The following is a 21,586-nucleotide window of genomic DNA, read 5'->3' as shown; positions in this document are numbered from 1 at the left end:
TATGGAGTGAAATGTCTTAGAACTTGATATTAAGGAAGATATTTTAATGCTGTGCACACCCAATGTCTTGGGAGGCTGTGTTGAGAAGCTGGAGCTGGTATATTAAGAATAATATATAAATATCTAATCACTATGTTGTATACCTGAAACTAGTATAATATTGTATGTCAACTGTAATTTAAAAATACAATTTTAAAAATCTGGGGGAAAAACAAACATGCAGATTATGACCTGTCGAATGAGGAAGCAGAAGCCACCCACACGGAGGCAGCAGGGAGCTCCCTCGGCATCCGAGCTCCCGCTTTGGGGAAGTGAAACCCACCCACGGGGTCATTTTGATTGAAGGCGCAGTTTCAATACATCCACACAAAGGAAGTAGTCACAATATTTATTACTTACAAATCCCAGTTAGGGGGATGCAACTAAGCTGGGGGAATGGCAGTCCTCCACCCAGATCACGAGCGAGCAGGAGACGGAGAGCAGTGAGCAAGCACCTGTTACTTATAAGGTGGCTGGAGTGAAGGTCACTAACTTTTTGCAGGCTTAACTCTAAGTGGTTATTTTAAAAGGTGCCCTGGAAAAGTAAAGGGGGAACATATGATGGGCATCCTAAACTCAAGTTCTTACCTAAATGTCAGGACTCTGGGTGTGAGCAGGGCTGTCATACTATAAAATGCCTTGGCAACAATTCAGAAAAACAAAGCTGTTTTCCTCAAAAGTTGTTTTTCTCATCACAGAGGCAAAAACCTGTGTCTACAACACTTTTAATGTGCGCTCTTATCCAAAATATTTACCTTTACCAACAGATGTTGCAAATTAATTTTAAAAATGTCTTCTGATTCACTTTTATTTTCTTCAAGCTGTGTTTAGCAGCTCTAACTCAACTATTGTGAGAGCTAAAAAACCACAACAACCTATTTAGGCTTTAAATACTTGAGAGACAACACAACTGGGCAGCAATAATAGAAGCAGCTATGATACAAATTTTAACCTAGTCCTAGGCCACCAGCTGTGACATGTCCTCCTGGCCCAGTGAGAGAAGGAAGCAGGTCCCTTTCCCTGGTCCCGGCTGGGCCCAGTGCAGCCTGCCGCTGGCCATAGCAGGCCACGGGGCCTGGCCCACCCCTCCCCACATGTACTGTAGAGTTTTCTAATTTAAAACATTTTTATTTATACAAAAAAGGATACATTTAAAAAACATTGGCACTCACTTGAAAAGAACTAGAATGACTTATAGGTATAAGCCATTAGTGGTACGTACAAGTATTCATCAACATTTATTAACAGAAACAGATGTACTTAAATGCAGCACTGGGTAAAAACGAAGAGAAAGCGTGGGAATACAATGACACTGGGGAACCTCACTTGCACGTCACATCCCTCCGCACAGAACTAGCACCGCAAGTTCAGAAACCACAGATTTAATGACAATTGCTTCTAATATATAAAATGCCTTATAAAGATTATTTAATTATCTAGTAACAAACTTCTTCCCAAAACGTACTTAAAAATCAGTTAGAATTTACCTTCTGAAAGTCACGAAAAGGGTTTAAAAGTTGATCCAGTTCTACAGCTTGTCCAAGGAAATGAGCCGTAATTCGCTTTATTGGAAGAAGGTGCCTGAATTCCGCCTCTGGCTCCCTTCTAAACACCAACCAGGCATAGGAAATTGAATATTACACAGGAATAAGAGGACATCTAAAACGGGTCTCAGAAAATATTTTCCTAGACTATAAAAATACTAAATGGAATACAAAAATTTCAGCATATACAGCAAATAGATTGCAGCAGACAAATGTTTAAAACATCCTTAAAACTTACACCACAATCATCATGAACATCAAGTATTATTCTAATAATGTTTCTGTGAGTCCTTCTGATTCAATGTGTATTTCCCTTTGTTTTGTTACAACGTCAGATACAGACCAAATTCGGTGTTTCCAGCAGAAGTGACTGGAGGCACCACTGAATAATTCTTGGTACCCAACTGGTTCTCAAAGTGTTGAGAGTGCAACTGTAGTGAAGCCTGTATTTCAGATCAGGGGGCAGCAAACTACAGCCTGGGGGCCAAGCCTGACCCACAGCCTGTTTTGTGAGACCTGTGCACATTTTACGTACTGTCTGTGGTTGCTTTCATGTGACAAGAGTGAAACCGAATAGCTGTGACAGAGACTGTATGTGGCCTCTTGGTGCACACAGTCTAAGCTATTTACTATCTGGCTCTGTACAGAAAAAGTTTGCCAAGCCCCATTTTACAGAAATCACTTGGGGAAATTTTTCATTGAACTAGGACAAGGTAAGATGGTCCCAGGTTGAGAGAATGTGGGCGGAGGTTGGCTGGCTCCATTGTACAGTACCATGGCAGGCCAAAAGGACACACACTTGGGTTGGCAACTCTGAGTATGAAAATATTCTAGCACTGTAAGCAAAGTCTGGCTATGATAAAGTACCTTCCTTTTTCTATGAATTGGCCATTTGTGTATCAAGTAACTCACACAGCCCCCAAATTGAACAATGTCCTCATTGTTCAACCGAAACCATCTGTGTGGCTCCCAAGCACAATTTCTAGCCAGGAAAACCAATAATCTTGTACCCTTAGCAAAGGCTAGAACTAGAAGCGTACCTTTCCCATCCCTTGGCGTTGGCAGAGATTCTGTCAGTGCTGGACTGTGTAACTTTTAGAATACTTCGCGGTGACACACATCATAATAATTAGTACTACTACTTCCCAGGGCCACAAACATGTCCCTTCTGACAAAGTGGACTAAGTTTTCAAGGGGACACATAGGCTTGTGAGAACGCTTGTGGTGGTCCTGGCAAAAGGAGGTGTGGAATGTGACATCGACACCATTGTACAGAATCCGGACGGAATGCTCCCTGGGCTTCTCTCTGTCTTGCCAGAGCTCAAAGATCAACCTGGCTGCAAACCTCGGGAACCTGGCTTCCGTCAGGCCCAAGGCACTGAGAACTGGTGACAGAGTGACGTCGTGAGCAGAATAGAGGGCAAAGATCTCTTCTTTCCTGCCCTCGGCGGCTCGCTGCATGCGGCCGATGGTCTGATTCAGGATGGGGTGGGCGCCCAGGAGCGCATAGCCCAGGTACAGTTTCTTCTCCCGCCGCTCCCTCTCGTCCTCTATCTGGTGCGTCTTGATCACCTTGAAGTGCTCCATGTCAATGCAGCCATTTCTGGTGCAAGGGAAGCTGACGTTGTGGCAGAAGTGACAGAGCATGGAGTCTATGGGGTTGGCAGCTCGCAGTTGCTTGGTGGGGACGTCCACGATCTTGGCCATCTCCCCGTAGGTCCTCTCCAGCTGGCTGTTCTTCAAGCGTAAGAGGTACTGCCGACGCTGCTCCTTTTCCAGATATTGGTTTCTCACCGGGCAATAGCAGTTTCCGGAGCAGAACAGGGCACTGGGCTGGTGCCTGAAATAAATCTTCTTCCAGTCAAAGTCCGGGAGGAAGCCATAAAGCAGGGCCAGCCCACTTTGCAGCGTCCGGCTTTTCCCAGTGGTCTCTAAGTACAGCTGGTCTGTGGACCAGTCACTGGGCAGGAGTTTGTGTTTCTTTAGGTAGATGTCCCTCAGCAGCTGGCCATTCTGCAAATGCTGAACGACTCCTGAAACAGAGCAACACAAGCTGTCCTGACCACCAGCTCAGCCAGGGAAGAGCACAAGGAAGCTGAGTCAGTGCCCAGCTCCGCAGCACCTCAGGTCAGTGTGAGATAGTGTGATCGAGCCTGCTGCCCACTGGGCGGCAGCTGCGAGAATGGGCTCATGTCAGCTTGCCTAGGGAGCACCTCGGGGTGCTGTCTGGGTAAACTTACTCATCCACGGTGTAGCAGGGATGAGCAGAGTGGGCCCTGTCCTCGGGACCCAAGGCCTTTCTGGGGAGCACAATGACCACCGGCCTTAATACCTCCCTCTTGACCTGCCCTTCCCTGGGGGAGGCTCTGTGACTGGCAGGCCTCAAAGGGTAGGAATCACCCTGTGGGTAGGTGCCCAGGCTATAATTGTCACAGGCCTAAGGAGGGCGTTGTCCTTCTGCCCAGGGACATGACATTCCTCAGTGTGCAGGGAGAACTCAGGTAACTCAGGTAAAGAGAAAAAGCTGCATGCTGGCTGCTGAGTCCTCTCAGGGCTGGGAAGTTCCCTCCTTCACCCCATCCTCCCGGCTTTCCCAACCGAAGGCTCTCTGCTAACCTTCTAGGTACTTTCTGCTGGGGCTTTGCCGGCTCGTCCATAAGGACACTCTCTGTACGAATGTGGAATGATCTCCCAGATACCCAGGCAAAGTGCAGGACAGTATGTTTTTATGCTCCTTTTAAATAAAAATGGGGGCCCTGGCCAGGTGGCTCAATTAGTCGGAGCGTTGTCCCATACACCAAACGGCTGAGGGTTAGATTCCTGGTCAGGGCACATACCTAGGTTGTGGGTTCATTCCCTGGTCGGGGCGCATACAGGAGACAACTGGTCAATGTTTCTCTCTCACATCGGTCTCTCTCTCTCTTCCCCCTCAAATCAATAAATGAAAATGAGGAGGAAATAAGAATGTATATTTGCAATTGCCTGTGTTTTGCATGAAAAAACTTTGGAAGGATGCATAAGAAAATGATCTCAGCGGTTACCTGGGAATGATGGGGGCACAGAAATGGGATGGATGGAACATGGGTAGGAGCAGGAATTTCAAGTTTACCTTTTAGTTGTTTTAGTGTTGAACCATAGTACAGTAATACACTGTCTTGAAAAAATTAAAAAAGCCTTATCTTCAAGCAAGAAAAGGCAACCCAAGATAAAAGCAAGCTCACCTGCCAGCCAACTGGATGCAGTTTCAGTAACAAATATGTATTCTCTGAGTGGAAACCATACATAGGGCCTGCGACCAGTAACATCATTTATTCAGATGCCCAAATGGTTTGAAAAGCTCCACGGCAAAGATGAGACAACTTAAGGCTGAAATGCATGAGGCAGGGCACTGCTGGACCCGGAAGGGGAATAGCTCAGAAAGCCCCCACTAAGGTTGTCCTACTCTGAATAAAGAGTATTGATTGAGAGCAGAAGCCCCTCAGAGATCGGGGCTGGGACAAGCCTTAGTGTTTTCAAAATGATTCGTAAAATGAGGCAAACCACGAGTGACAGACATTAAGAATCTGCCCCTGGCCTTGGTTCACCTCTGGGCCTCCCTTATATTCTTAGCTACATATATTAAAGGTGGAGTGCTTACTGCGGGCCAGAGCTTTCCCCTTAATCCTCACAAAAACCCAACAAAAAAGGCACGTTATTCTCCCCATTTTCCAGATGAGGAAACTGAGGTCCTGAGCCATTCACAGCTGAGAAGGAGCAGAACTCGAGCCCCCCATCTCACCGCAACCTTGTGCTCTTAGTCCCTTCTCACAACACCTTCTTCCTACATTTTCATGCAGAAATACTATGTTCTAGCCATTTAAGGCTTCTTATACTCTCCAAACACAGCCTGTTATTCCCTACTCTGTTCCATTCCTTCTCCTTCCTCTGCCCAGAGAAACCCTCCTCCAGCGCCTGGCCCCAATTCTGCCTTCTCTGTAGGGTCTTCCTTCTTCCTCCCCAGGTCAAAGGAACAATTCCTTCCTGTTCCCGTATGCTGCTGGACCTCTGGGACATCAGTGTTCGCTGAGCCTAGCACTGTGCTAGGCACTTTTCACATGCTGTGGAATTTAATTCACCACCAGCCCGGTTGGGAAGATATTAGCCCCATTTTACAGGTCTGTCTACTCCAAAGACTGTGTTTATTCCATAAGACCCTGCAGCTTGCAGCAGTGCAGTTAATGGTCTCCATGTGTGTGGTCCCACTGCAGCTGAGGGACCTATTAGGACAGGCAGGGGAGCATCTTACCCGGCCTCCGCCCTCCCCTACACTCAACAGCTGCCAGAGCATCTTGAACAGAGCAGGCACCAATGAGCAATCTGTTCTTATCCAGTCACTGTGCGCTGCCAAAGAGTGCCAGCTATGAGTGATTGTTATAACACTAGGTTTTTAAAACAAAATTTAAAATAGAAGACAGAATTGGCCATTAAAAGAGAATAAGGGAATGGGAGCAAACAATACTGCAAAAATAATTTTTAGAGTAATATTGATTTAGAATATGATGATGATAATAAATCAGTAAGGAGAAAGGTGAGAATGGATGATTGTCTCTAAGTGTGTGAGCCCCCCTATACACACAGAGCCCACCCTTCTCAGGGAACAGGCCCTGGATCCAGAGGCTAACCCCCACTCTCCATGCACAGTCACCCTGCCCTCTGAACCAGATGATGGCACTGACCTTCAAGGACCCCATCAGATTCTCTCTTTCAAGAATCTGGACTTGCCAGTCCATCTGTGGGTGTGGCTAGGACTATCACAGACACAGAAAAACCAGAGGCAGTGACAGGTAGCTTTTCCATTCTTAGCTCCAGTCTCTGGAGGCCTGGTCATATTCTTGCCCTTACAGTCTATGAGTCACTGTGAATCCTTACAATAAACGTCCCCTTTTGGCCTGCGTTGGTTTCTGTTACTTGCAACTGGAGTCTAAGCAGTGGTTCTCAGCAAGTAGGGTTCTGCCCGCAGAGAGGGTTTGGAGGTTGTACTGTCACAGTAATAGCGGAAATAATGTTTCTGACACCCAGTGGGTGGTGGCCAGAGGGCTGGACAGTCTTCACAAGGAAATGTTCTCAGTCCCATATAACTTCTGAATATACCATAAGACATTTCCACATGCAAAAAATCCATTTAAATAGCCTAGAACCTGCTTTTTAAAAATCTATAAACACAGTCATTTTTGCATAACATTAACATCCAGTGAATTTCCCAGAAATGTGACATTAATCGAGGAACATGTATATTTTGTTTCGATCAGAACTTGTAAAAAAACAAAAACCAAACAACATGTTCCGACACTTATTAAAGTCACCATTCCACATCCCTCAGTCAGTCTGTATTGGTAGCTGTCACAGTCCCCAAACTACATTTATGTATAAGCAACTGATTGTGTCATTCCATTTTCTAGTGTGGGTGTGTGCAAGCATTTATACCGAGGTACAAAGAATTCTATAATAAATTTGTTTCCTATTTTCCTCCTTTATCGTATAGTTAGGGTACCTGATATAATTTTTAATTATGTATCTAGAAAGATTATATTTGAATTTCACTTCAGGATAGTTAAGGGAGCGCCTTAACTTGTTAATAAAAGGGGTGCTGGATCTGGTAGGACGAGCACTCCTGTTTTAAACCAGTGCAGAAGTTGTGTATGTGGTACTAACTATCAGAAGCTTTGGACAAAACTCCTCACTTAAGGCTGGCCCTCCAGAGCTTCCAGCTTGCCCCACTCTGTCACTCACTGTCATTCTCCTCAGTAATAATGGCTTTCAAAACATGGTGAAACCCAACAGGGCCAACTATAGGACAGGGGCTTTCCTTCCATCAAAGCTGAGGTCCTACGATGCCGGTGGAACAAGGAAACAGAGCATGGCCAACGGGTCCTCCCGATGCTTCCCAAGGCTGCTGACCAAGCAAAGGTGCTTTGTGGTCCCAGACTGAAGAAGTAGGAAACTGGGACCTCTTGAGGGTCCACCAGTTCTTTCTCTTCCCAACACAGGTGACCCCATAATTAACTCACCAACCTACCCTACGAACTGGCTGTACTACGACACAAATAGGGCCGCTGAGGAAAAGATGGCCTTCTGTGGGGAACACACTTGACCAAACAGACTCCTCGCTCAGTAGGGATCTGCCATGTGCTTCCCCCTGAGGCCTGGCCCATTGAAACTCATCAGGTGACTTGCTTGAAGTATCTAAGAACATGGGATGAATTGTATAAATTATGGCCCATCCAAAGTGGAACAATATGTAGCCATCAGAAACGGTGGTGTTGATGAATAGGGAAAGGTGATCACAATATACTAAGTGAAAAAGTGGGTAACAAAATAGTGTGTTTAGTAAGTACCACTGTGTGCGTGTGTGCGTGTGCAGGCATGTATGCGTGTGCGCACAAATGGGAGCACATGCATGAACACAGAAAGCATGAGAACTGATTTCTTTGTTGGGATTAGGGGTGTTATTTTTCCTTTTGCTTAACTGTATTTCCTAATTTCTCTTCCATGAATATACATTGCTTTCGTAATAACAAAAATGTTTTGTTTTGTTTTTTAATTTTTAGAAATCAGACATTTAATTAGCTATGTTGGTAGACTCAGAGCTGCTTGAGGTACCAGTCCGTATTTACCCCGTGGGCCCACAGCGTCTTGCCCAGGAGTACTGGCTTGAAATGTGTGCCAAATGGAAGTGGGGGAGAACAGGTGAGCGAATGGCTGTCACACGTACCTGTCTGTGTGAGCTCTCCCATCTCACAGAGCGGGTGATTGGGGAAAAGAGGCAGGGAGTGTAAGGGGCTTTCGAAAGAGGCTCCAGATCCTTTGGACATGTGACTAACGAAAGCTTCCAGTTTCGGGTGATATGGTTTCCTAAAGAGACAACACAGAGATTTAGAGGTCAGCGTGCTCCAAAGCAATCTGCAAGGGTTTCCAACTTCAGCAAACAAAGTCTCAAGTGTGGTTTGCCCTTTCTCCCCTACAATAGGTAATCACTCAATCACTCTTAAATTCCAATATTGTTATCACTCAACCACTGACCCCTATACACAGCAACCCCCACTCTGAAAGGCCAGCCTGAGCTCCTCTCCTCTGCTGCAGTGTTTGTCACTCTGGGAGTCGGCTTTGCACTGCACCACCCGGTTCCCAACCTGTGCTCCTCCAGTCTCCCTCTCCAGGAGGCCACTGACCCTCACCAGACAATCATGCCTAGGCTGGCAGTCCTTGATTTGTCCCTCCCCTGCCCCTACACACCTGACTCCCAATCCTGCAGATGTGTCCTTCAGGGGCTTCACACTTCTCTCCTGCATCCCTGCAGCCACTAGCAGGGTTCTGGCTCAGACAGCTTCCGTCTGGATGACACAAGTTCCTCTCTGGACTACCTGCAATCTAATCTTGCCCCTCTAATCTGTGTTCTCCACTGCCAGAGAGATCTTAAATGGCAACCCCGACTCATCACTACACTTCCACATTGCTACCTTCTGGAAGGAGCCACGTGTGCCTGGTCCCACTTCATCAACGTTGAGGCTCAGGGCTCCCCAGCTCCCTCTATTCTAATGCTGTGCTCTTGGAAACATGCAGCGCACCAACCGACTTCTGTTCCCCTCCCACACCTTGTCTTTCACGCTTCCAAGACTTTCCATATGCTGCCTCTTGCTCCTAGAAAACCTGCCCCAACCTTTACCTGGGTAACCCTTAATCCTTACCTTACCTGACCTCTGGAGAGTCTCTTTTGAAGAAACTTAACTGATTAAGATAACCAAGACCTCTACAGCTCTCTATAGTTCATTGTGTATTTTGCACATACAATATGTAATTTCATGGGGGTCACAAGGAGCAAAAAAACCCCAGTATGTTTATGAGATCTGACTTTTTTTATACTTCTGCCATGGAGTACATGTGGTAAATCAAGATTTAATTTATCTTTCTAGTCACTAATATACAAGTTCCCTGAATAATGAAATGACCCATGAATACATACATATTTTCTCTGAATAATGAAATGACCTATGAATATGTACACACTTTCTCTGAATAATGAGATGACTTATGAATATTTACACCTTTTCTTTGAATAGTGAAATAGCCTATGAATATATATACATTTTCCAGCTGAACAGAAGTGGATAGATAGAACAGCTCCCCGCTAAACCTAATCAGCATGAAAAGAAGCAAAGAGAAATTGTTCTAATGGCAGATTCCTGCTGTCTGAAAGCCCAATTAACATTGACAATGCTTTAAAAATGGCTGTCGAAATAGGTTTAATATCTTTCAAAACCACAAAGCTAAAAAAAAAATCTATCTTTTAAAAAATAGGTTTTAGAATTAGAGAATGCTAATTGTGTCATACAGTATAATCTGATAACTCACCCTGGAGTGCTGCAGGGTAAGCTATTTTTCCTGAGGCTAAAATACATAAATATTTGCAAACTGGGAAATAAAATTTTCAACTGATAATAATGAGGCTGCCAATATGAATGCACATAAGCAACGGTTACGCATCAACAGGAGTCAGATGTGCTGCTCTGGGCCACTCTTTCAGGTTGGTGATGTCGGGGGATCAGGTTGCTGCCAATTTTAGAAACAAATTTCACGACTGAAAGTGTTTGCTGAGATGTCCCGGGTTTTCAGGGAATCTGAGTGCTTAATGATGTGTTTGTTTCTAATTGTGTTCATGGAAACTTGTTTTTGGTCGGACAAGATGAAGATTCACAGAAGGAAAACTTCACTTATGGGAGAGAAAACAATGGCTGGATCTTTTTAACAGGAAGAGAACTGGGTAACCCGGGTCGCCTGTTCTGGATCTGAATGACCAAGTCCTGCCTGCCTAGTCCACAGCTTTATCCGGGAGCCGAGAGGGGACATGGCAGATACTCCAAAAAGGCATGTGAATGAATTCACCTGGGAAGTGCCCCCTCCTTGGATGCTTTGGGAAAAGTCCAAATCTGCCGTAATCCATAGCAATGAATGTGGCAAGTTCCAAGTATTTATTAAAATGTTCAGATTTTGATGGAAATATTTTTTAAAAAGGCCATTGAGGGTGAGACTGCTAATTGTGACAAAGCCTCTCTTTGACCAAACTTTAGTGAGTCTCCTCTGAACTCTCTTTCTAATCAGTCCTTAACCTCTGGACTTATACCTGTCTTTGTATCTCCCAGTTTTAGCAAAAATCCTGCTAAGTTGGTTTAACCAGCTAGAATCTCCCAGTCTTGATATCTGATCAAATACCTCATCCCCAGGGGGTCTCTGCTCACTCTGGGCTGATTCTTTAGCAAGAATCCTGTCAAGGCGACTTAGCCAGAACTACCCCCTCACCCCTGATGTCACCTCCTAGTAATCTTCCATTCACTAACCCCCACTTTACTCCTTGGCTATAGATCCTCACATGTCCATGCTGTATTTGGAATTGAGCCCAGTTCTATACTGAGATCTCCTTTCCCCTACTGCATTAGTTCCTGAATAAAATCTGTTTTTATTGCTTTAACTACTGTCTGGCTCTGGCTTTTCTTTTAGTTGCACTCTAAAATCTATTCTCTTCTTGGGAACTTGTTTAGATCCCATTTCTGAAGTCCTAGTGGTCAGGGACAGCCATGTGACTCAGTGTTCACCAATGGAGTGGAAGGATGTGTGTACTTTCTGGGTTCAGGCTTTCGATTACTGCCTGTCCCCTTCACACTCTCTTCCTTCCCTGTGGCCACTGTTCAGGCCTGGCAGGGACCAGGTTCGTCATGCAGACATCCCTAGACATGGGGAGAACAACACATGGAAGGAACCCGGAGCCTTGAATGACCAGAAGGAGCCTAGTCCTAGACCTGGAACATTTATCTCAGATCTTCACACAAAGAAGCAACAGGTTTCTTTGCTATTCAAGGCAATGCATTCTTGGCACCCTAACACAGAAATGATTACATATGTGACAGTAAATTTTCTTCAGGAAAAATTCATGCTATTGTAGCCTCATTGGAAATCTGCTTTAACATTGACAATTCAAAGAATCAAAAGTGCTATTTTAAGCCTTCAAACCACTCACTCTGGCGTTCTCATTTACATTTCTATATGCACTGTTCATACCTATATACGCCACAAAGCTCGAGACAGAACCCCGAGGCTAATCTACACACCCACTAGAAGATTTATTGCGTTCCAGCAATAACCTGAGCAATTACTGACTTCTGCACAGGACATTACGACAAGCAGACAAGAGACAGAAGACCAGTGACACTGTTATCAGAAAACAATTCAAAAAAGCTTACATGTCTGAAAACTCGAATGAGTTCATATCACAGATTTATAGAGTTTAGGCTAATTAAATAACTTATTATGTTATAATACTAGTAAAATGAAATTCTGAAAAGATAAACTCAATATACTTTCCTCAGCCTTCAGCTTTCTGGACACTTCTGCTTTACTTGATGTGACCGCCAGCCTCCTCCCTGCTTCCTGCAACTCTCCAGTCTCAGAACCTCCTCCTGCCTCCTTCCCCGGACGCAACTTCGCCACCTCCTCTCGGGACCCTCCTTTCTCTCTGTGCCATTACAGGTTGGCATTTCCCGGGACTCTGTTTTCGGCTTTTCCCTCAATCCATAGGCCCTGTGATTCCACTGAAGCCCATGGCCGGACATTCAAAGCATCAGATGACCCAGTCCCTACCCACCTCTCCACTCCACGCTCAAACTGTCCACCTCCTCACACCTTTGCACAGGTAGGTCTCACCGCCCCAGGTACTGTTTATCATCAGCTGCTACCTGACTTATTCCTGCACACCTGTTAGGTCACTTTCTCTTGGTGGCCTTCCCTGATCTACCATTCCACCTCCCCTCCCTGCCCCCAGCTGAGTCAGGTGCCCCTCCTCTGGCTCACGCCTCCAAATATGCTGCCAGAACTACTTCCACTTTTCTTCCACTTCAGTCTCTAATACTGTCGCGGCTGCTAACCTGTGCTGGCTGCCATCTACTGGGGACTTACCGTGGGCCAGGCACCAGCTCTGTCTCTCAAAAGGTGACTAGGTCCGCTGAGGGCAGTTACCTTCTGCGAATCCTTAGGAACCCACTCTCCCCTTCACTCCTCCAGTCCAGCTATCTACTAGTCTTCTTGTTACCCATACATGCCCAGCTCTCCTGGCCTCAGGCCTCTGCACTTGCTGTTCCCTCCATCTGGAACCCTCTTCCTCCGGATCCTCACAGGGCCGGCTCCTCCTCTTCATTTAGGTGCCTGCTCACATGCCACTTCCTGGTACGTGAGCCAGGTACATGTGACAGTTCCTGGCACGTGACATGCATTTAAAAATAAAATTTATTGAATAAATACTGATTTATCAATGTTCTTTTCCTCTTTGGATGTAGAGAAGAGTATACAATTCATATTCACAAATGCAAAAAAGTAAAAGCATTTACTAAACACTGCTTGTCAATGGCTAATAACCTTACTAATGGCTAAACATAGTCCTCTAAGGGTAAAAAGAGCATCTTTGTGACAAGGCACATGGCATTCAGGATGCAGCTTCCACTACAAAGACTCTGGAAGCCATGCAATGTGTCACTGTGAAGGGAAGCACTGGGGCAACCAGCCTGCATGGACATCTGGCTCCTCTTCTTCAGCTCATTGCACGGCCCAGACATCCCCTTCCACTAGACTAAAGTGACGGCCACACTCCAGGACTCACTGCCCTTTAGGAGGCCAGAGAAATGAATAATTTGTGAAGCTCAACTAGCACCTGGGGAGGGGGCAGGCACTGCTGGTGACCGTGATCCCAAAGTCCCAGAGGCCTGAAATGGATTAAAATAGCTGGGAGTCTGCCCATTCTTACAAATGACAGGTCAACATTTACTGTTTTTAAAGGTGGAATTAGTTAAATGACATTAACTAATTAAACATGCATGCCCCACCCACTTTCTACAAAGGACTTAAAGTAGATCCTAAAAATACAGAACGTTTGATAAAATAAAACTAGGCCACAAGATCGAGGCCAGGGAAAATGAAGGCAGAGGCAGCTAGGGCAGCCGGTCTCCAGAAATGTGCCCTCAATGGGAGCTCCAGAAACGGCCCCACCCGTGGGTGCTGCCATCGCTGACAGGGCGAGAAGCCCTGGGACCTGTTCCAGCTTCACGACCATGGCCACTCAGGGGGAAAGAGGCTAGGCCTCAGGAGACCTCCAGGCTGCTGTGGTAAGTGAAATGTCACCTCCTTATCGAGCTCTTCATATGGAGCAGGCTCAGGGCTTCACTCTCCCACCTTAGTCAGACTTCACAAGGACGTGAGAAGGGAGAAATCACTATCCCCAGGTTGTAGAATAGGTATGAGGCTCAGAGAGGTGAAATGATCTTCCCTACATCAAACAGGTACAATGACCTCAGAGGATTCCATGCCGAGACTTAAGTCTGACAAGATCACATGATAGGAGCACATGATAGACAATTATGACTGGGATTCTCACTTAGGTCCTGAACTCATTCTGCAACCAACCATGTCCAATAACTATCATGTGCCAGGCTCGAGCTGGGCATGGGTGATACAGGAAGGAGTAAGACCCAATGCCCGGAGAAGCTGGCAGCGTGGGGAGGGCAGAGACAATCATGCTGGGAAGGCAAGCTGAAAAGTACCAGGGTGCACGGGGGGTGGGGTGGGGGGCTGCAGGCTGCCAGGTGGCCCTGCCCAATGTGCCCTTTTTCTGGGAACAACCAGGGTGGCCCCCAGAGGCTTTGAATGCCCAGGGACCTTCTAGCAACAGCTGACTGGTCTGAGGGCAGACCCCTGGTCTGATCTTAGTCTCTCAAATTCTCACTTCTAAGAATTTGAAGTCCAGATACAGAAAGAGGACTAGAAGCTGCAGGTAGCCAGGGATGAAGCAGAGTACTGTCTAGGAAGCCCTGGAGGCTGTCCTGGGTCCGGCCAGCTCACAGGTCTAGTAGCCTAGCTGTGCCAGAGCTGTTCAAAGGGTGAGTATCCAGCCAGCGTGCAAAGGTAGGACTGTGCCAGTTGTTAACACATAGAAACTCTGCTGTGCCCAATTGAGCAAAACCACTTCCCTATGCTGTCCTGCCTGCACCCCACCCTGTGCCCTCTGCCCTCCTGCCACCCTGGGTGCTCCAGCCGATCCCCATGATCCAGAAACTAAAGAGTTAATACCCAGCACAGCAAGTGACCTCCACCCCTGTCCTAGTCCTCAGTCCAGTTAAGGTCTGATCATTAAATATTTTGTTCCAAGACCCTTTCCATATGTCTTCCTTTTCAGTTTGCAGTGCCTGATACAAGCAGAGGACCCATCCTCGTACACAGGAAGAGGTTTCCTAGAGGGGCCAGCATCTCTGGGGGCCTCGGAGGAGTTGTAGGAGTGGGCCGAGCAGGCATGGGGGAAGCAAGCCAAATGGCAGCTGCGAAGGGGGCTAGCAAGAAGTGGGCATGGCAGGGGCAGAGGATCCCAACGGGAAGGCTGGCACAGATGGCTAGAGACTGGAGGAAGAAAGCTAGTGTCTGCATGGCATCCTGACACAGGCTGGACTCCACCAGGGTGTATTCCAACCCAGGCACACTAGGACATGCCTCCATGCTTGCTGAACATAGAAAAGAAAACACAAATACCCAGATTGCTAGCATCATGACCTCAAGCAGGAAGTGAAACAATGTATGAAAGTCTATAGTCACACAGTATTCCATGATGTTTTTACCAAAGATGGTTCACTTCATCTTCTCCGAGATTCAAAGAGTTAACCTGAAACTCCCAGGTTCACACTGCGGTCCACTTTGAAAGAGCAGCCCTGGCTGCAGGGCGGTGGTCTGTGGTTCCACCAGGCTGGACCTGCCTGGGGCAGGCTGGCACCCAGAAGCTTTCCATCAAAATGATGTCTTCCCCACTGAGCACTTCCCTGTCTCCTCGCCTCATTCAGCAAATTCTGCCTGGGGTGTTATGTGTCCCAGACACGTTTGCTGAGGCCTGGCCCATCATTTTTATTGCTAACTGTGCCTCCAATTTTATAGCCATGCCCTTTCCATATGCACCATTTCCACTCTTTTCAATTATTTTTCATCCTAAGGGCTCTCAACCAAGAGCAGGCTGTCTCTCCTTCTGTAGATATTTGAAGTAGTAACTTCCATTTATATGGCTTTGCAAATAAACGATAGTATTCACCTTCCTCTCTCATCTCACTTATTCCAGCATCAGCATCGTCATCCCCATTTCAGAGACAGAAGACTGAGGCTCAGAGAGACTAAGGAACTTACCTGTTGCCCTGAATGGAACAGCCAAGCCAGGTCTGAGGACTCCTAACCCAGTGCTCAATGCACCAAGTCCCAGCCTTTCTCAAACTGAGGAACAGCAGGGTTGGGCTTTATCTGCTGTGTGGTCTCACACAGGTGTCCTCACCTCTCTGGGCCTCTGTTTTTCTCAACTGTGTAATGGCATTTACATGCAGGATTATTCTGAAGATCAGACTCCTGGCCAACAGTACTCACTCGGTGATAAGTCACTCCGCATCCTGTCATTCTCGCATCCTGTCAGTCTCGTCAGCATTTTAACTAGGGCAGAGATAACATTCTTGAAAGGAACTTTTAGAGAAAGTGTAATTTACCTGTTAGCCACTAGAGTGCAGTCAATTTCTGGTCGTTTGGTTTTGGGAATGACATACAGTGGGTATCTGTCCCCATGTCGAATGAACACATGTACTGAGACCAACTTAAAATGATGTGGAGCGTGACCTGCAAGAGACAGACGGACAGAAAGAGAGACAGACAGAGACATTGTATTGCTATCACCAGTAAGTATCAATCCTTTTCACGTCACAGAAGTGAGGAGGGGTAGCTGGTGGAAGGGTGCCGTGCTAGAGGTGGGGGTGGGGGGCCTCTGAATAGGCCCTCAGGCAGGGCAGAGGAACATGAGAGGGCTGGTATGTTCTGGGGAACATGAGAAGTACTGGGGAGGCTCTTGGGGTGTGGCTGGAGGCTGGAGGCCAGTGAAGTGTGGCCAGGAATATTCCTGTGGCTTCACTCACATCCACAGACTAGGGAAGGCCCGCAGAAATACTGGGCACATGACTTCTGCTTCAAATCTCTCATGAACAAGGCAGGGCACAAACAGATTCAACATCATTCTTTGATACACTCTAAGAAAAGCAAAATTCAATGCAGAAATCATATTTCCCCACACCTTTCCTGCAAGGCACCAGCAGAACATCCTAAGCCCCCAGGGAGCCTACTTGGAACAGCTGGGGGTGATGCCTTAGAGGGGAGGAAGCTGAGACTAGGGAACTCATTCAAGGACACAGCTTAGTGGCAGGCGCAGGAATTGCACCCGGGCCCGGGAGCTCCTCACCACCACCTGAGCTGCTTGAGGAAGGACCAGTCCCCAGAGGGGTGTCCATCCCGGTACCAAGCTGGGCAGCGCAGGCAGGCCTACCTTCCATGCTGCGCTCGGCCACACTGGGGATGTTGCAGTACAAGAGAGCTTCGTACACCGGGTCCGTCCCAGGGGGCTCCGTCACGGGGTCGGGCATGATTCTCTTTCGACTCTTGCTACTCACTCCATTCTTAGCTATCGACATCGGGATCAGGTGGACTGCAAGGAAAGTTAAGCAGGTCACGACACACACAGTCACAGGGGACACTGGGCCAGCTGGAGGGGCACAGAATGTGGCTGGATTTCACCTTGAGTAACTATCCTTTCCCTCAGCATAGACTTTAGTGTAGCAAGAAGTCAGCTTCCCCTCCAGGAACTGTTTCTTGAGCCCCCGCTGTGCCTTGCCTCTTTCCTGATGCCAGGGTCCTCTCCTCACTAATAATTATGTAACACCAGTGGGCCACCCCACAGAAAGGGGCCTCACTCATGGTGGTGAAGGAATAACTTACACACTAACTTCATTCAAACTGATGACCTCCTTCCTAACACATGCTTGTTGAGCTGATGCTCTGAGCCAGGCACTGTGCCCCATGCTTTGGGTGAAATACTCCTTGAATTCTCACATGAGAGCACTGAGGGAGGGGTTACCTGAGCAGCCTGGGGTGGGGACCGTCAAGCAGCTTCCTTAAGAAAACACCCATGCTAGGCCTGGAAGGCTGAAATGAAGCTGGCTACACGGGGAAGAGGAAAGAAGGGTTGTGCAGCGTGGGCAAAAAGCTGGCTCAAGACACCCTTGGAAGCCTGGACCAGTTAGCCCCACCAGGGCTGACGTGCAGGGAGCCCAAAGGAGCAGACCCCGAGCTGAAGGCTGCCCCTGCCCCGGCTGCTGCGACGCCTGCCGCATTAGCTCTCCCAGGCCAGGGCCTGGGGCTCCAGGACACTGCTTCTCCTGGCCAACCTTGCCCAGGTCCTCAGCTCCTCCAGCCACTCTGTGGGGCAATGAGGGCTGAACCCAAGCAGATGACAACAGCTCAGATGTCATCAGGCAAGCAAAAGGGACCGTGGGGGCATCAGAAGAGACAGTAGGCAGGCAAATCAATGAATAACGAGTTTCACTATGTAGGTGTAAAAAAACCCATGAATCTAGGTAAGGCTCTGGGACCACTGAACCACCATGGCCAACCTGAATAACAGAATAGGAGATGTCTTTATTGATAATTAACTCAGTACCAATAGGCATGCAATTTCTCCGTGGTGTGATTTCCAAGCAGATTTCCATGAGCCACCTGTACATATGAGTCTCTCATTTGCAGCTGCTTTACCTGCTCATCTCATCTACAATTACTTTCATTCCGTCGGCATATCTACAATCTTCTTGTATAAAGATGCCAATGGGATGTCAACGTCAAAGAAATGGCTGAGAGCATTACCTCTAAAGCAGTTCCTTGGGCTCCCTCACTCGTAAAAGCAATGAGTACACTTCTTAGAATCACGAGTAAATAATCAGGAGCTGTTTCCCACAGGCCCCCTCCCCTCTCTGCCCACTCCCACCTTTCCCAGTGCACAAGGATGAATCCATGTGCATCGTTAGCAAACACTCCTGTAGCTCTGACTAGCACACAAGCCAAACTGGCCAGAACTACTTCTGCCAGCTTCCGATTCCATCATAGGAAGAGTGGACATCAGCCAGGCAATGGACATCAGGCAGAGGGAGGTCAAGGGGCTGGCCTGGGGTCCCACAGCCTGTAAGCCCAGGCCTGCTAACCTCCTGGGCCTGATATTTATGCAGCTTTCATCCACCCATCCAACACTTATTGAGCATCTGCTGGGAATTCTTCAGAGGATAAGAATAAGGTCTCTGCCCTCCCGAGGCTTACAATCTAGTTGGGGAGGGTGGTAAGATATTAAATAATAAAAAAGGGGAGCAGGAAGCATATGACCCTTGCGAGGGAAATGGCCTTCTTAGTCACAGTGCCTCCGCACGCCCTGGCTGCTGGTTTGGGGGCACAGGTCCAGGGATGGTGCGGTACAGACTAGGGTATAAAGGAAACACTGGGAAGTCAGCTCGAGAGAATAGCCAGTAACAGCCTTGGGCAAAAGCTGACCTATCAACAAGTCTTGGCTCAGGATCCAGCACTATGAACACATCTGGAAGGTGTTTCATCTAATGATGATTTGCTTCTTTTAATTTTAATTTTATTTTATTGGATTGATGGTCACCAGGGAATAGAGAAAAGGAGAGAAAGGATGCCAGGTCAGGGTCAGATTGTAACTTACCGGCACAGGCCCCTAGCCCACAAGCCTCCATCTGGCCTTAGGCCTCAGGCCACCTTAGTTACTTCCCCAAACTCAGTGATCCACAGGGTCGGCAGGTAACGTTATAACCGGGTGTCTACAGCCAGCTCATTAGCTGGGAGTCCTTTAGACTTGTACAGAGATGGGTCAGCGCCTTTCCTCCAGGGCACCGAGCCAGGGCCCATGGTCTCTAGCTCACCTCCCCATGTCAGGGTCTGCCAGGGCAGAGGACAACAAGCTAGCTGCACACCTGGCCTCCTTCCACCAGCTCTAGCCTTAAGAGCCTGCTGTATGCAAGCCCTTTACAAGTGCCTCAGAACTGACTTTGACAGAGCACCACGGAGGCCCCCGCCGCGGAGGTGCCTTTCCTCCTGCGGAGTGGCTCCTCCCCCAGGCCAACCTCATAGTGTGGTGGGGTTGTCATGCTGCTCCTCCAGGACCCTGTTCTTGCCCTGCTGGCTGCTCCAGGGAAGGGGACCTGACACTAGCCAACTGTGCCAATAGAGGCTCCTTCCAGGTAAGAGAGGCTTCCCCCATGGAAGAGTCGGTTTTACAGGGGGTTAGGCGGCCTCCAAACCCAATTCCTGCCATCCATGCCTCAAGCTGCCTGCCGCTGTACCTGCTCATGTTGTTTAGTCAGCCCATCGTCTGCTTACACAGACTCCATGGCAGGTTAAAGTTAGGTGCTGGTGATCCATAGGTGTCCAGTGAAGGCAAGCATGATTGGGCTAATGCGCTGGCTCATCACTCTGGGCTCAGCTGGCCCCCAAGTCATACCACTGACTGCACCAGCAAAGAACCTCATGGGACCAATGTGGGGCCCCACCATCTGCTTTTTATCTTCCTGGCTCCAGGGCTTGCCTCTCCCTTGGTGGGACCTCAGCCCTGGGCTGGTCGCCTCCCTAGGGGTTTGCAGTCACCTCTTCCCTGGGACTCCTCTTTTCCAGGGCCCATTAAAATCTGTCTTGTCACCCCTGTGCCATAGCTGTCCATGGTTCTGAATGCAGGAAGGCAGCGTGGGGCTGGGGGTCAGAGTCACAAAGACCTGGGATCAAGCGCTGGCTCAGTTACTTCCTAGCTGCAGGACCTCCCGCAAGCATTCCTGCTTCGCTCTGCATCATTTCCTTCATCTGTAAAATGAGCACTAGTGTTGTCATCTGATTTCTCTGATTTCTCCCCCCCAGTAATCCAGGGGCTCTTCAATTTTCTCTCCATCACTGGCCTGCCAAGGAATAATGATTTGTTCTAACAGGCAATTCCCACAATTCCCTCGGTGCTCTTCAATCCACTAAGTTGCCTTAAATGCCCAATCTGCCTCTACCGTGCACCGAATATAAAAACGTGTGTGTAATTCTCAAATATAAACCAGAACCACAGCACCAGAGCCCACAGTTTCGGTATTTGCCTTCAGACATTTTTTTTTAAAGGCAGGGGTAGAAATCATGCTTACAGGAAAAATGTGAAAAATCACGTCCCCATCTGTACACGTTGAGAGACGTGGTTTTACACAGACAAGAGGGATCAGCTGGATCCATGGTTCCCTTTTTGGTCTACCCACTTTGGGCCACAATACGACACCACTTTCTTGTTATCCTCACTGTTTGTTTGTTATTTTAATATGTTTTTTAAAAATTGACTTCAGAGAGAGGAAGGGAGAGGGAGAGAAAAATAAAAACATTGATGAGAGTTATTAATTGGCTGCCTCCTTCACGCCCCCTACTGGGGATCAAGCCCACAACCTGGGCGTGTGTCCTGAACAAGAATTGAACCTGCGACTTTCTGGTGCACAGGATGGCGCCCAAACAACTGAGCTACACTGGCCAGGCTGTCCTCATTCTCAGCCATTCTTCATCCTCACTCTTGTTGCCTCATGGTGAACCACTGTCAGGCAAGAATCTAGTAAGTGATTTTGGTGCCAGTGATAAGGCTGGTCCCATTCAGAGAGCCAGGAAACCACAAGAGGGATGAGTAACAGGGTTGGGGGCTCAGCTCCTGCCCCAGGCTGTTCCCAAGCTCTTATCTCCTCCCTGCCCCACCCCTCCCTCTGATATCTGCCACTGACACCCAAGCCCACAGGATTGCCAGAGTACAGGGGCAGGGGTCCCGCTGTGGCCTGAGCCCACATTCAGCCTCTCAGGGGGCCAGGCAACCTCACACTCCTCTGGGGTCACTGACAACTGGCCTTGACCTAACAGGGTCCTTTGGGTTACATGATGCAAGCACCAAGGACTCCAAATCATGACAGAAACTAGACCTTGCAGAGTCCAGAACAGCACCCCCACCAAAAAACAAAAAAACAAAAAAAAACTGTGGAAAGAATCTCTGCCTCCTTAACTATCTCAGGGTCTAGATCCCCTCTGTC

At 47.8% G+C, this 21,586-nt stretch overlaps 1 protein-coding gene across 4 annotated transcripts in view; it reads right to left on the bottom strand.

Annotated features, from left to right (window-relative positions):
* Nucleotides 1-1,146: 1,146 nt before the first annotated feature.
* Nucleotides 1,147-21,586, bottom strand: part of PXYLP1 (2-phosphoxylose phosphatase 1) — a 53,824-nt gene continuing 33,384 nt past the window's right edge. For 3 of the 4 annotated variants that reach the window (XM_087824964.1, XM_087824965.1, XM_016209858.2), the window contains 4 exons: nt 16,990-17,148; nt 16,166-16,292; nt 8,335-8,474; nt 1,147-3,616 (listed from right to left, as the gene is read on the bottom strand). In XM_087824964.1, the coding sequence (XP_087681090.1) occupies nt 2,679-3,616; nt 8,335-8,474; nt 16,166-16,292; nt 16,990-17,148 (1,364 nt within the window). In that variant the 3' untranslated portion in view covers nt 1,147-2,678. The remainder of the gene's footprint in view (nt 3,617-8,334; nt 8,475-16,165; nt 16,293-16,989; nt 17,149-21,586) is intronic. The other variant, XR_015715709.1, reaches the window with a different exon arrangement.

This window comes from Miniopterus natalensis, chromosome 15 (genome assembly GCF_054644295.1).
Source record: "Miniopterus natalensis isolate mMinNat1 chromosome 15, mMinNat1.hap1, whole genome shotgun sequence".
Taxonomy (NCBI): Eukaryota; Metazoa; Chordata; class Mammalia; order Chiroptera; family Miniopteridae; genus Miniopterus; species Miniopterus natalensis.
Note: the sequence above shows the minus strand (reverse complement) of the source record. Positions and strands in the feature narration are given on the sequence as shown.